Source organism: Penicillium digitatum, chromosome 5, assembly GCF_016767815.1.
Source record: "Penicillium digitatum chromosome 5, complete sequence".
Lineage (NCBI taxonomy): Eukaryota > Fungi > Ascomycota > Eurotiomycetes > Eurotiales > Aspergillaceae > Penicillium > Penicillium digitatum.
The window spans coordinates 265,640-280,873 of record NC_089388.1 but is presented as its reverse complement, the minus strand read 5'-3'; the positions used below and the strand labels follow the sequence as shown (position 1 = coordinate 280,873).

The 15,234-nt window shown below is 44.2% G+C and overlaps 2 protein-coding genes across 2 annotated transcripts; one reads left to right on the top strand and one right to left on the bottom strand.

Annotated features, from left to right (window-relative positions):
• Window positions 1-28: 28 nt before the first annotated feature.
• On the bottom strand, window positions 29-3,691 carry Pdw03_1317 (uncharacterized protein; the record flags this gene model as incomplete). Its single annotated transcript, XM_066099876.1, has 7 exons — window positions 29-1,077; window positions 1,363-1,479; window positions 1,558-1,816; window positions 1,880-2,219; window positions 2,383-2,942; window positions 3,001-3,377; window positions 3,430-3,691. The coding sequence occupies 7 exons, from the start codon at window positions 3,689-3,691 to the stop codon at window positions 29-31; spliced, it is 2,964 nt and encodes a 987-aa protein (XP_065957603.1).
• A 3,173-nt stretch (window positions 3,692-6,864) lies between these two features.
• Window positions 6,865-7,268, top strand: Pdw03_1316 (Zinc finger, CCHC-type; the record flags this gene model as incomplete). The annotated part of the gene is made up of 2 exons (XM_066099875.1): window positions 6,865-6,901; window positions 7,003-7,268. 2 exons carry the CDS (start codon window positions 6,865-6,867, stop codon window positions 7,266-7,268), a joined length of 303 nt encoding a protein of 100 aa, XP_065957602.1.
• Between the last annotated feature and the right edge of the window lie 7,966 nt (window positions 7,269-15,234).

Genomic DNA, 15,234 nt, shown 5'->3' with positions numbered 1-15,234 from the left:
TTTATGCAGAAACTGGGTCGAACTGGGGCTATACTGGGTTTTCTGGGGCCCCAGTCACTGGGTCTGGGTTGGGTTCTGGGTCGAGACCTTCGACCCAAACTGGGTCGTGCGGAAGTCTATTCTCGACACAGGACATAGCTTGTTCCCAACTGTTAGGTTCAAAGCCTATGTCTTTAGGCGTCAGTTTGGATACAGCGTACTGCTCATTCGAGGTAGCATTTGCGAAAAGACTGATTAGGATCTCTGGCTGTTCAGTGAGCAACCGAAGAACATTGGAATCAAAGAATGACTTGCTAGCCAGGCTTTCAATGTAAGCTCTGCTAGGTTTCTTGATCCTTGTTGATCGTCGTAACTGGCCAGTTTTTGGATGAATGGGCTGAATGGGTTGAACATAGCTTTGATCTCGACTCCTGACATCCGGTACCGGATCTAGGCGAGAGAAATCATGTTCAAAAGTTACTTGATCATGCTGTAATGGTGATTGATCATGATACTCGTCATCGTGCAGAGGATCTTCCTGAGATAGATCAATGGTTGTTTCCAGGGGAATGTCCATATTAACAACCTGTCGGGAAACAGGCTGTGGTTCGACGAGAACCCCTCGCCCACCTGCTTCAAAGTGGGCACCAGTATCCACCCTTTGTTCCACCACACACCTGCCAAAACTACCCGCCATTTCATCATTTGACCACGCAAGATCTTCTTCAAAGAGCGCGGGATTCGACGGGTCGAGAGCATTCGGAGCCCTCGTTTGATCCTCGGGATCATCTTCGACCGTAGGAGAGGGTGGGGAGGTAGGTCGTATGTTAAACGGATTCTCGAGGTGAGGCCGTAGGAAATCGATTGGTATATGACGATCCTGCGAATCATGTTCATGTTCTTGGTTCATGCCTGTAATATTAAGATCATAGACAGAGTCAGGCAGACTTGCCGGAGAAGGATTCTCATTGAATATGACGTTCCGTGAACGTTCAATCTTCTTGCTACGGACGTTGTAGACCACATAGTTGTCTCCTTCGTCGTAAGCGAGCAGCCTTGCCTCCTCCATGTGAGGATCTAGCTTTGTATTTCGCTTCTCTTTTGGGATGAGAAACCAGCATTGACAACCGAGAGCACGAAGGTTTGAGAGATTTGGCTTCTTGCCGAACAAGGCTTCGTAAGGAGACATGCCAATCTTCGACGCTTAGAGTCGATTCATGGTGTAATTGATTCCACCAAGACGAAGTCCCCAAAGATATTTTGGAAGCTGATACTCGGCCATAACAGCGACTAACGGCTCAACAAGATGGCGATTTTTGATCTCGGCGACACCATTCAGTTGCTTGGTGTAGGGAGGAGTTGGATCCCATACCGTTCCCTTACTATCAAGGTAAGCAGCAAGTGGTTTATGCTCTGGAGCATCATCGCCGTGGACCTTCTTGATGACGTAGTTAAACTGAGTCTTCAAATAGGTCTCCAATTGTATGTAGACCTCGGTGACTTGAGATCGCGATTTTAGTAGAAACAGCCATGTAAATCGGGTCGCATCATCCGTAAATGTCACGAAATAATGCTCACCTCCGTGAGACGCGATAGAGATCGGTCCCCAGACGTCTAGATGAATGAACTCGCCAGGCTTTGATCTAATAGATCGTTCTTTGCCAAAAGGTAATGCGTGGCCCTTACCCTTAATGCAAGGAGCACAAGGAAAGGTGACGCCGGCGCCTTTCTTTAGCTTGACGCCGTCAGCAAATATCTCCATCTTTCGTACACGCTCCTCGCCGGCGTGACAAGCTCGACGATGTGCCAGATCGATGGAGATAGGTATGATCTCTCTCTATGTAGCAAAGACAGAGTTTGGAGAGCCAGTAACAAGATTACAGTCAATCATATGATCAACCTTGTCAATGCCAGCGCAGTTCAACCAGTTATGTTCTCCTTCACAGGTAGCAAAACCAATGGTAGACTCTGGGCCATAGAAATCTTGATGTTTGAATGTCATCATGCCATTCTTTGTCCATGCGCCAATGTCTGCCTTGTCGAGAGCAGACATGGAGATCAAGCTGGAGCGAAGATCTGGCGCAAGCCACACTTTCTGGAGAGTGAGAGGGGCCATTTGTCCTGATGAATCTTGATCTAGCAGGTGTAGGATTGTATCTCCATATCCCTCAGTGTAGAAGACATCCCCAGTTGCTGTCGAAACAGGCAATACACACCGTCTAAAGTTGACAAAGACAGATCTGTGAGGAGTCATATGTGTGCTAGTACCGGAATCGATCATCCAGCGGGTAACATCATTGTTGTCGTTAGCCAATAGGCCTTCCTTCGACACAATATGGGAACCATGAACTGCATTTGCCTGGATACCGGCAAAAGAGCGCATTCGTAAAGAGATTGTTATACCGCGCTAGGGGATCCCCCGATGGAGGGCCTTTTTGCGGTACGGTGGGGTACGATGCTGGCACAAAGATTGCATTCGCTCCCTGGCGAGGCTGTTGTTGCGGCAGAGAAAGGATCCGAACTTGGTTGTCAACCTGGCCTATGATTTGGCCTGGTTGAGGGACTGTAACCCGTTGAAAAGGAGGTTGCTGCTGAGGTTGTTGAATGGTAGTGGCGTTTGCCGAATTCTTCAGCAAGAGACACTTGTTGGAGTAATGATTTCCAAGAGTCCCATGATGTCTGCAAAGGATGACGTTCTCTTCTCTGACGAAGTCGGTCTTCTTCTTCGAGGGTTTGTCCTTGTTGTTATTATTATTCGATGAGTTGTTCGAATTGGATTGCTTGTCATTGCCTCCTTTCTTCGTGTCTTTCTTCTTGTCATTGTGCGACGACGACGAGGTTTGAACAGTCGTCGAGTTTGCATTGTAGGAAGGGTTCATAGACCGGTTATGGATGTCTACCTCGAGGAATTCGGCGTAGACTTGATCCATGAGATTGACATCCTTCTCATCAACCCTAAGGTTCTGGAGAAAGGCATAACACTTGGGGTTTTCATTGATGGCTTTCTTGAACTTTGCGTACAAAATCGCTTGCTGAACCATTTTTGAAGCGGAGATCAATCCACCTGGTGTAGCGAGCAAATGAATGTTGATGAGATTTAACAGCGTACATCGAGTAAAGCTTTTTGAATGTTTCTCGGACATCTGTGTACTGAGATACGTGAGAAAAAGGCTCTGGACCGAGAGTTCCCTTAAGTAGTATGATAGCCCTCGAATTGCACGATTCCCAGTTCGTGCACTTCATATTGTGGGCTTTTCGGAGTGCATTATTGGATTCGACAACTTCCTTGATACGAGCACGAAGTTGAGCAGGTGTAATGACAATTGTCGTGGTATCGTCACCAGAAAATTGTTGTGCTTCTTCAATAAGTAATTGTCGAACTACTTCAGGATCGGTATCTTGAAAATCCGGTGATTCAGGCTTAGACTTCCGAAAAGATCGAAACCCGACCCTTTTGAGAGTCGAGTCGGGTCGGGTTTCGAGCTTTTCGAGCTTTTCGAGCTTTGCGGAAGTCTATTGAATCAGGCTGTGGAATACCCTTAGCAATCATATGCGAATAATACCGGTTGTTGGCAGTGAGGGCAAGGTAAAGAGCAGTTTGCCAGTCACTGAAGTTTGATTGTCCCTTCAGTTTTGGGACAGAGGCCGAGATATCAATCTCGTTTGGACTGAGAACAAAGTCCTCGATCTCGTAGGTTTGTTCCATCGGCATCGTGACGACAGCGAGGGAGAGATCGGCGACGTGAGGTTGGTTCGGCGACAACAAGGTTGGACCCACCGTTCGATAGATGGTATCCTGGGGTTTCGTCGACGTAACTGGACAGCGACGACAATGTTGGACCCACCGTTCGATAGATGGTATCCAGGAAGGTTAGACAAGGTGTTGATCTTGTCTAAAAAGGGTTGGCGAGGTGTTAGTCTCGTCAAATGGGATTTGGTGAAAATTCAGATTTGTGGGGTCAAAAATCTCCACCGTGGTGCGACGCAGGCACCAAAAAAAGGGTTAACCAGGGTTTCGAGGGTTGCATTACACAATAGCCTCGAAGGCAACGGCTCTCATAACCTGAGAGAGATGATATTCAGTCTCCAAACGAAGCTGTAGATGAAACTGGAGATCTCTGGATGCGTTGTGAGAGAGAGAAACTATCTACATGCTAAGACTGAGACTAAGTACTGGGAGCAAACAGTGGTGGTCACGTGACCTTCCAACACCTCTATAGTGTCTATCCTCCTTTCTAGCGTTGAGTTTTACTCCTTTCTCGGAGCATTGTTTTTGGTGTTATATAGGCTAGGCCTATACGTATTCGAATAGTAGTTAGCTAGGCTAGCCGGTTAAGCTACTACTAGATAGGCAGTAGATAAAGTTCAATATCTAATGCCTCCCTAGCAGTTATTTTAAAAGCACCGCTCATTAGATATACTGCTCTCGCCTATATGCTTATAAACTGTTTCACATAGCTTCTCTCTCTTAGTGTTATAGTCAATGGTGAATGCCAAGCCGCCGCTCCGAATAGTATCTACGGGATTATCACCGCCTAATAGATCGTACGTATTAAAGAGAGAGATACTCCCTACATAGAGCCAGTTAGACCCCGCAGCGCTTATAAGCTAATACCGGCCTTAGCAAGCATTTACTACCTATAGTGCCGGAACGTTAAACCGGGATCTAGCTAAACCCTAAGATACCGCTCCGCTGTGGTGGTAGCCTATATAGTAAGTAGTACTCGGTAGCACCAATAGTGTATACTCCTCCTCCCTAGATCCCGGGTTCACGAAGTGTATAAGTGCGTACTTCTTAGGATCGAACACCGAGGCGTGCCTAGCTACCTAGGCATCGGTATACTGGTATACTTTTTGTAGCTTCGAGAAATTTTTATACTTGTCCTTCCCGATGATAATAAAGGTAACGTCGTCCACCCACCCACTTATCTTCACCCCCTCGTAGCCCTCTACTAGATCTATATTATAAATTAGGTATAGGATTAGAGAGAGAGGTGATCCCTATAGGATACTAGTTGGTATTAGGATACTCGCCGATACCCCCTCTAGTGTATAATCGTGCCGAGAATGACTATTTGCACACCCCTTAGCGTCATTTTTTACTATCTGCACACCTTTAGTCCTTTTTAGGTATAGCCTTGCTAACCGTTTGTCATCATTTGTGTAATTTAATACGGTATCCGCATAGTAAATGACACCATCATCACCTGACTCTTGGCCACATATAACTGTCAGGGTGCGGGCTGGCAGGACGGTATGATAGGAGATGACTGGTAGGAACCGGTCGTAACAGATCAGATTCCCATTGACAGGTACAGGCAGGGGCAGGCTATTATACAAGACGTAGCTCCCAGAGCTACAACAGGATCTAGAACTGAAGTTCAGATAAACAGGTCGGAGATCACGTGCCGTGATCTTCCTCTTACTAAGCATCACGGTTCGCACCGTGACACCGGTGCTCTATCTTAGCGGCCTTAAGTTTAAATAAGGAATATCGTAGCCCGATCTACATTATATATATCTAATTTAGAATAGCATATTACGGCTTCGATAGCCCTTCGTATAGTCGAAGTGTCTTCTTATTTAGCGCTTACACTAAGCGCTTTATCGGCGCGGAAGTCGTTTCCCGCTCCTACTACCGCTCCTACCGCTCTCTAACTTATTAGCGTACTACTATCTTAGTAGCTACAGCGAGGCGGATTATCGGTTTCCCCGGATCGCCGCTCCTAGTTATAGCTCCTATCCCCACACTAAGAAGCGCTATACCTTTCGCTTTAGTTTCGGTATATTTATTACCGCTTACCCCAATATGAGAATGACTATATGCACACCTTTAGTCCTTGTTAGGAATGGCCTTTCTTGGCTAACCGCTTGTCATCATTTGTGTAATTTAATATGGTATCCGCATAGTAAATGACACCCTCATCACCTGACTCTTGGCCACATATAACCCTACACCAAAATACTTAGCCGAGATCATGTGCCTTCTCCACAATTCATATCGCACAGTAACAATTCCACTATACCATAATTAATTTTTTGAAGCTATTCCCAGATCTCATTATGGATCCTTACTATAATACTCCTCCCCTACCTGCCGAAGCATATGAACCATAGGAATCGCCTCCCCCGATCGACCGATTTGCCACCCCAGAAGAGGCCTTACCGAGCTCAACAAGTGGGCAGCTACCCTGGGGTTCTCGGGGGGGGGGGGGGTGTTCTCGGGGAGCGAGGCAGTCAAACCAGGCCAGGAACATGTAAATTAAGTGATCAATAGGAGTATACAAAATGAGATCTGTGAATAGCTTCAAAAATTAATTATGGTATAGTGGAATTGTTACTGTGCGATATGAATTGTGGAGCAGGCACATGATCTCGGCTAAGTATTTTGGTGTAGGGTTATATGTGGCCAAGAGTCAGGTGATGAGGGTGTCATTTACTATGCGGATACCATATTAAATTACACAAATGATGACAAGCGGTTAGCCAAGAAAGGCCATTCCTAAAAAGGACTAAAGGTGTGAAGATTGTGACGATCTGGGAGGATTTCTGCCGGAAGTTTCCGTCTTGACGAGGTTTGCATTGTTTGATTGTTGGATCGAGACAGGTCCCCACAAAGGATCCTGTCTCGCAGGTTTTTTTCTCTCTCTTCTTCTTTCTCTCCTTATACTTAGTATTCTCGTTGAAATGCACTCTTTTGTTTAAAGAACTGGCTGGTAACATAATACTAAGTACCACTTTCATTTCCAACAAAGTAGTACGACTGTACAGACCATCATTGTGATTGGTCTCGGTCTAGCTTTACCCCACTTTCGTTCCTTGGCATCGTACAAGCCAAGACCCGAACCCGAACCCGAACCCGAACTTGACATCTGACCAATCAAAATGGTCGGATCGAAGCGAAACCCACCTGCTAGCCGCGGTAAGTAGCCTGTTGTTTTATGCCTGAAGAAGAAGATAGTAATGAGCAAGAGATAGTTGCTTAGGACCCGAACACCCCGACCCCCGAACCGCAGAGACTAGTTGATACTGGTGAACATGATGAAGAAGATCACGCTGGAGAAGGTTCCTCTATGCATGCACGATTGCAGAAGAATCCGACTCGTAAACGGTTTCACGAGCTCGCCCGCGAGTACCAGAACTTGAAGAAAGTCCAGGAATTAGAGGACGAAGTGACAGTCCTATATTCCGATAAGATTGAAACCGAGATTGTTATCGAGTCGCTCACACAGGAGCGAGATAAGGCGATTGCTTATCGAGACCTTGCAGTTCGTGAGAGGGGTGGGTGATCTTGTATTCCGTCTCGTGAATTTATAGAACCAAGCTAGCGCACCAATTGTGGAGGCCACCGCGACCCGAAAGACTGCAAAGATACCGGACGCTCCGATGTTTAGCGACGGTAAAGAAGTCCGATTTGAAACCTAGGAGACTGTGATACGATAGAAGCTCGAAGCAAATGCTGATCACTACCCGTTGCCTATATATCGTATGCTCTATGTGTAGAGTCGTTGCGAAGGTAAGGCTTAGTTAACTAAGTATATTGTACCCCGAATAAGTTCTAAGTCGAGAAACCCCTATATAGATACTAAGGATATGATTGTCTACCTAGACTATCTTCGCGAATCCGAATCGACGTGCCGAAGCCTACACCGTGTACTTTAAATTGATAATAAAGCCGAAGGATAGCTTCACTGACTTTCTCTCGCTGAGTTTATGTAGCTTGCTGAAGAGGCTGACGTGATTCAAGAAAACCGTAAGCGTGATCTATACTCGAAGCTACTATACCTACTCTAGAGCTAGGTAGACCTTCCGCAAAGCCCAACTTTGGGCCCAAGGTCCCCCCCCCCCCCCCCCCCCCCCCCCCCCCTGGGCTCGAAATTGGATAAAACATGGTCTTGGCGTTCATAAAATGGCTGAATCACCCAAATAAATGACCGTCTTTTACCCATGTTTTGGTTTATACATGTAATTCTACTCGATTATCCTAACAAGTAAGGGGAAATATTTGGAAATTCTAGTGAATAGATACATGTCTTTGATACATTAGCATTATAACTAAGCTTTATGACTGTACATATCAGTTTGTTTGGAATGTTCTACGCTTATGAGGTATTACCTATAGAGATATATATTCTGTACTAGGAACTATGTGTATCTTTATGGTGGAGTATCAATATCAGACCAATATCAATTACAAGTGGCTTAACTTGTTCGAATTTCGTATTAAAAGAAAGTCTACACATTTATCATTTCCAAGAGCCTTTTATATTACTAGTCCTAATAGTTTTGGATGAGCTACCTATATTTAAAACTTTCTCATGGCTAATCAGTTGAAACATTTTGAGGAAAATCAAGTTCCAACGAGCTGGGAATGGGCCGGGAATGGGCTATTCATGGGCTATTAATGGGTTTTACGAGCTTTGGTCGAGCTCTATGGGTTTTTTTTTCGAGCTCCAGGGGCTTTTTTCGAGCCGGCCCCACGTACTATAAACAATTCAACTAATCATATACTACTATCATCACACTCTATCTTGATCTTTTGATTATTGATATAACTAGTTAAGTAACACTTCTAGGTGGTAGAGCTTCTTGTAATGTATCGACCCTCCTTTATGCATTCTCAAAAGCCCTTTCTGTTGTAGGTTTTATTAACTCTACAATGTCCCAAAGTCAGCAGTCTGAGTTTACATCATCACAATTCGGTGGTGACTACGATAACTTATCCTACCTTATACCCTCCAATTACCCAGCTACGCCATCGACAAGCCAACAGACTTTTGATGTATCTGTACCGGCTTTTCTTCGACCGGACGACCCTCCCTTACTCCCCCATCTTGAACGATTTGAACGTGTCGGACCCGATCGGAAAAGGTTATACTTCTTGTATGACAGAATGAATCACCAAGAGTGGGTAGAGTGGTGGTTACAACCCGATCATGGATCAAAGGGCAAGGTCGCATGGCACTCAAATCATCTTTCACATGTCTGGGACCACTTTACCCAGGTAGCCCATAGCAGCGATGGAAGCCCAAAGGTCATGTGTAAGCACTGCTCTGCGATCCTTGAGCATCCTTATGCTGCCAAAAAAGATGCGAACGGGGAAGGATGCGCGTCATGGTACAACTACTATGACTAGGCATCTCAGGACGTCTGCCTGCAACAGGGCTGTAAGTGGTGGTCAGCAACGAGGGGGGCTCGATAGGTTTATTCAGTCAACAGTATGGATATCCCTTTAGTACAATTCGTACCACTCATATTATTGAAATAGGATAATACTCTCCGAGAGCCATTCTCCGAGGCAGCTTGGGAGGATAATCTATTACAGTTTATCACGATCAATCGACTTCCCTTTCACCTTATCGAACATCCAACGTTTCGACGGATAATATCACAAGCACACTCGGCCCCAAGCCTCCCATCTATCCCCTCTGCTGATACCGTTCGACGTCGACTATCTGCTCGTGTTAAAGAACGCCAACATTCTACACTCAAACTGCTTCTAGCAGATGCCAAAATCTCAATTGCATTGGATTGCTGGACTTCACCATTCGGACAGGCATTTATGGCAATCACTGGCTATTTTATTGACATTGATTGGCCCTACCGGGAGGTGCTTCTTGGGTTTAAACCCCTTGAAGGTACTCACACTGGTGCTAATCTAAGTGGTGTTCTCTTAGAGATACTTGCTGATCATAACATCCAGGATCGTGTGTTTGGGATAACTACGGATGATGCATCGAACAATAAGACCCTTGTTGACTCGCTACAACAGGCCTTGTCGAGCGATATTCATGTTATCCGAATACCCTGTCTTGCACATGTTATCCAATTGAGTCTGAACCAACTTCTTGATCGCTTGAAAGCAGTCCCTCAGAATGATACAACTGAGACCAAATGGTCTGATCGCCAATCAATACTCGCGAAAGCAAATGCCCAAAGCGAAAACCGCAGTATATCTCATACCTTGAACAAGGTACGGTATCTTGCTGTTTATATCCGGGCTAGTCCCCAACGCCGCGAGGCATTCGTTAGTCTTCAGCCCTCAGAGCAGGCACTTATGCCACTTCAGGATGTGAAGACTAGGTGGAACTCAACGTTTCTTATGCTTCGCCGGGCAAAGAGACTCCGTGATTTCCTTGGTACATTCTGTACAGACTACAACTGCGAGGAGATGGCACTTGACAACGATGAATGGCGCCAGATCAATTACCTTCTTTGTCTCACAAAGCCATTCTATGAATATACTCTTGCGCTTTCAAAGACTCGAGATGTGACTGCACATCTAGTATTCCAGATCTACAATATGTTGTTTGAGCACCCTGAGAAGTCTATCAAGCAGCTTCAACGAAAGCATGTCCCATGGAAACAACAGATGCTTTCATCCCTTGAGGCTGGTCGATTGAAGCTTGACGAGTACCATTCGCAGACAGATCATGATCGTGATCATATTTACGCAATTAGTACTATGCTGGCGCCAGATAACAGGTTCCAATTCTTTTTCACCGATGACTGGACAAAGGAATGGCGTGATAAATATCGAGCCTCATTCCAAGATACTCTTTTACCTTACCAAGAGCGTCAAGCTACTAGTCAAGGCCTAACAGTCTCTTCTCCCGGATCAAGGGCAAGCACAGCTCTTCATAATCTACTTTGCCCAAAGAAACCCAAAGCGAAGCCGGTTGGCGAATAGATGTCGTTGATTCCGAGCCGCTACCCTTTTGGCGAGAGAACATAGCCGTTTTCCTGCGATTGCTTCGCTTGCGCAGGATATTCTTACAGTTCCAGCAACTGGTGCAGGTGTGGAACGATTGTTTAACACTGCTCGCGATATTTGCCATTATCGCCGCGGTCGTATGAAGGCTGAGACTATTGAAGAGTTAATGCTATTCCTTTGTACATCAAGATGTGACCTTGAATTACATGAGGCAAAGGAGCTTGAACGATTCTTCTCTGAATGAGATCGAATCACTGAGAGAGGAAAAGGACGATAAGCTTGATGATGTTGAATTTGAACAGATCAGTGATACAGAAGAACAGCCTGAGATTTCTAGGGGTTTGATTGATGTTGATGATGATAATACTGGTGATAATGATGCTGGCGATCCTCCATTGCCAACTTATAGTACTCAGCCACGTATGTCAGGGAGGAAAAGGAAGCATGTAGAGGATGATATGTATCAGTCTCATTAGTTTACACTGAAATTAATCACAATACTTTAATATATGCTTGAACAAATCAATAATTTATTGAATTTGAAGTGAACGATGTAATCGAAATACTCAAAATTACTGGGAATTCCTGCATTATTTGTGCAGTCACGAGAAATTGGCATGTTCGCATTGTTTAGTCGAAGGGGGGGGCTCGGGGGCCCCCCCCCTCCGAGCTGTGGCCCAAACCAAAAGCCCGAAGCCCGCTGCGAGCTTTGGGGATAGGCCCGAAACCCGACCCTTTTGAGGGTCGAGTCGGGTCGGGTTTCGGGCTTTTCGAGCTTTGCGGAAGTCTAGAGCTAGGTAATATGGGCGGTTAACCAGGACATCGTGACGTTCGACTCTTTCTCTAAGACCTACCGGAGTACATCTCACGAGATAACCTCTAGTAAGAGGCGAAGACTACTTCCCGTATACGATCCACTGCTACTCCTAGCGGTAGTACGGGAGTAGGAATAGCTATAAAGTCAATATTTATTTCCCGTGTGAAACGTGAAGAAAGCTCTGACCCCGCAAGACTCTTAAACTCCGAGCGTGATACTCTGATAAAAGAAGGTCGATGCTTTAACTGTAAAGAGCAAGGATATATAACTCGTGACTATCCGAAGAAGAGACCAGCTAGCACCGTTGCTATAGCCCACCCTTCTCCCCGTATCATTGCACTCGACAATAAAGAAGACAACGATTAGGAAAAAGTCGATGCCTAGGTTAAGTCTCCTACCTAGGTGGATAGAAGGTATCACGATACTCGCTGGATCTATATAAGTTGATTAGAGGTCCTAGGGATAGTTTAGTTTTTAATACTAGACTGATATACTATAGACGCTCTTTTTCTATCTTAGCGCTTGGTGATACTAGAGTAGATAGATACGTGTTTTTGAACCGACAATTAAGTGTGCTTCTCGGTAAGCGATTTGGATTGAAAATAGAAAGCATAGGATGGGAATTTCCTATTCGAGGATTTGATAGAAAGCTTAGTAAACCGATAATATTTATCGGTAAACACTGTTGGCACAGCCCGAATCACTACTGGCACAGTCAGCTGTTTTAGGTAAATGCTGCCTTGGCACTCATTTTCGGTCTAAGTGTCATTTACTATGGTATCGCCACAGTAAAAAAAAACACTGGCCCCTAACCACCCAGCCACATAGTACTTCTCTGCTCGGCCCCATATTAATTATTAATGCCTTCACAATTATGCTTCAACTTGATGCCTCCATTAAACTCACATGACCTGCATAGGGTCCCACACAGTGAAAACTCTGAATATCAATTATCGTCAATTAATTTTGATCTCCTATGGCAAAAGCTTAATTTTTGTATGTCATTTTAATTCAATTTCAAAGCGGGGACGGGGACGGGGACGGGGACACTGAGATCTGTATTAATTTCTGGTTTACATGGTAAAAAATGCATGTTGAATTTGACGTTTTCGTTGGACTAAAATTGGCAAGTAAAAATGGCATAATTAATATGGGTGCAGAGCAGATCAATGTGGCTAATGTGGTTGGGGGCAGTGTTTTTTACTGTGGCGATACCATATAAAATTGCACTCGTATTGAAAATGGACTGCCAAGGGGGTTGAAAACTACTACGGTTAGAGGACTGTGCCAGTTGTGATAAGGGCTGTGCCAACAGTGTTTACCTATATCACTTTCCTTATAGTATATGTGAATAGGAGAATGTAGTAGTAAGTTCCGATGTTGATCGCTGATCTCGGAAAATACGATATGATTCTCGGAAGAAAATGGTTTGTAGAAAATGATATCCTACTAGACTATCGTCGATACCGAATGATCTAGCTAGACGAAAAGACACTTTTTGACGAAGTGTTAAGTAAATTGGTAGTACCGATACCTACTGCTATTCTTAACAAACCGAAGCCGAATCCTGATTATTAAGCTGATGCTAACCTACGAGAGTGTCTTTTTGCTAAGGAGGAATCAAAGACAAAGAATCGGCATAAGCATACACGTGAATAGCAGTACGGACATTGGGAAGTCGAGGAATAGCGAAAGATAACCCGCAATTTTAATAACGAAACGAGGATAATAACTCCGAAGATCAAGAATCGAAACGAGGAGACCTTGTCAATGGATACTAGTGCTATCAGAGGCGTTAGCTTCAACAATAGACTCCACGAGAAAGGAAGGGTGAACAAGGAGGTTGAAACCTTTACAACTTTACTCTATGAGATCGACCATATTATCGATAGAAAGAGTATGTAAATTTAGGACCTAGAGATTAACGAGATCCTAATGACTCTTCCGAAGGAGTATCACGACCTAGTACAAGTCTTTTTAAAGAAGAAATCCGACGAGCTACCCCCCTATAGACCTGGTGTGGATCATGATATCATTCTCGAAGCAGAAGCATAACCTAGATACTGCCCTCTCTACAAGCTATCACTCGAAGAATTGAAAGTAGTAAAGTAATATATTCTTCACAATCTTGAAAAAGGATTTATTGTTCTAAGTTCAGCTCTATACGTATCCCCGACTCTAAAAGTGAAAAAACCCAATAGAGGACTTCGATTATATGTTAACTTCCGGAGACTGAACGTAATCACAAAGAAAGACTGTTACCCCCTGCCGTTGATTAACAAGGTATTACAACGAATAAGCAAGCCGAAGATCTATACAAAGCTTGATATCCAGTAAGGCTTCCACCGGATTCGTTTGACACTAGGAGCAGAGGATCTTGCTACATTTTGCATAAGATACAGATCTTTTAAGTACAAGGTAACACACCATTTGGTTTAACGAACGGACCGGCGACTTTCTAGAGATTTATGAATGATGTTCTTCGAGAATACTTAGACGAGTAAAAAGTCGCCTTCGTGGATGATATCTTAATCTACAGTGAGAACGTCGAAGATCACCAGCGATAGGTTAGAGAAGTACTCCGTCGTCTATAGAAAGCAGGGTGATAAGTGGCCCTATCAAAAGCCGAATTTTCAGTGAAGAAGACTAGGTTCCTTGGATTTATTGTGAGCACCGATAGTATAGCCGTGGATCTAGAGAAGATTCGTGTGGTCCAATCATGGACGATACCGACCACAGTGAAAGGAGTATAGTTATTCTTGGGATTCTATAACTTCTACCGACGATTTATTTAGGGATACAGGGCTATTTCGAAACCATTACATCGACTAGTAAGATAAGATATTCCGTTCAAGTGGTTAGAGAATTGTGAGAAGGTATTCCAAACTCTAAAGAAGAAGCTAGTTAGTGCACCGATCCTCCGGCACTACGATCTAGTTCGACGAACCCGAGTTAAGATAGATAGACACATCTAATGGAGTTCTAGGAGCGGTGCTCTCCTAGTACTATTACTATAATAATAAGGAAGATTTCTAGCACCCGGTGGCCTTCTACTCGAAAACAATACAATCAGCTGAGCTAAATTATGAAGTTCGCGACAAAGAGCTTCTTACAATTATGGTAAACACTGTTGGCACAGCCCGAATCACTACTGGCATAGTCTTCTAACTGTATTAGGTTTAAACCCCCTTGGTAGTCCATTTTAAATACGAGTGCAATTTTATATGGTATCGCCACAGTAAAAAACACTGCCCCCAACCACATTAGCCACATTGATCTGCTCTGCACCCATATTAATTATGCCATTTTTACTTGCCAATTTTAATCCAACGAAAACGTCAAATTCAACATGCATTTTTTACCATGTAAACCAGAAATTAATACAGATCTCAGTGTCCCCGTCCCCGTCCCCGTCCCCGCTTTGAAATTGAATTAAAATGACATACAAAAATTAAGCTTTTGCCATAGGAGATCAAAATTAATTGACGATAATTGGTATTCAGAGTTTTCACTGTGTGGGACCCTATGCAGGTCATGTGAGTTTAATGAAGGCATGAAATTGAAGCATAATTATAGATACATTAATCATCAATATGGGTACAGAGCAGATTTATGTTGCTAATATGGTTAGGGGCAGTGATTTTTATTGTGGCGATACCATATAAAATTGCACTCGTATTGAAAATGGACTACCAAGGGGGTTTAAACCTAATACAGTTAGAAG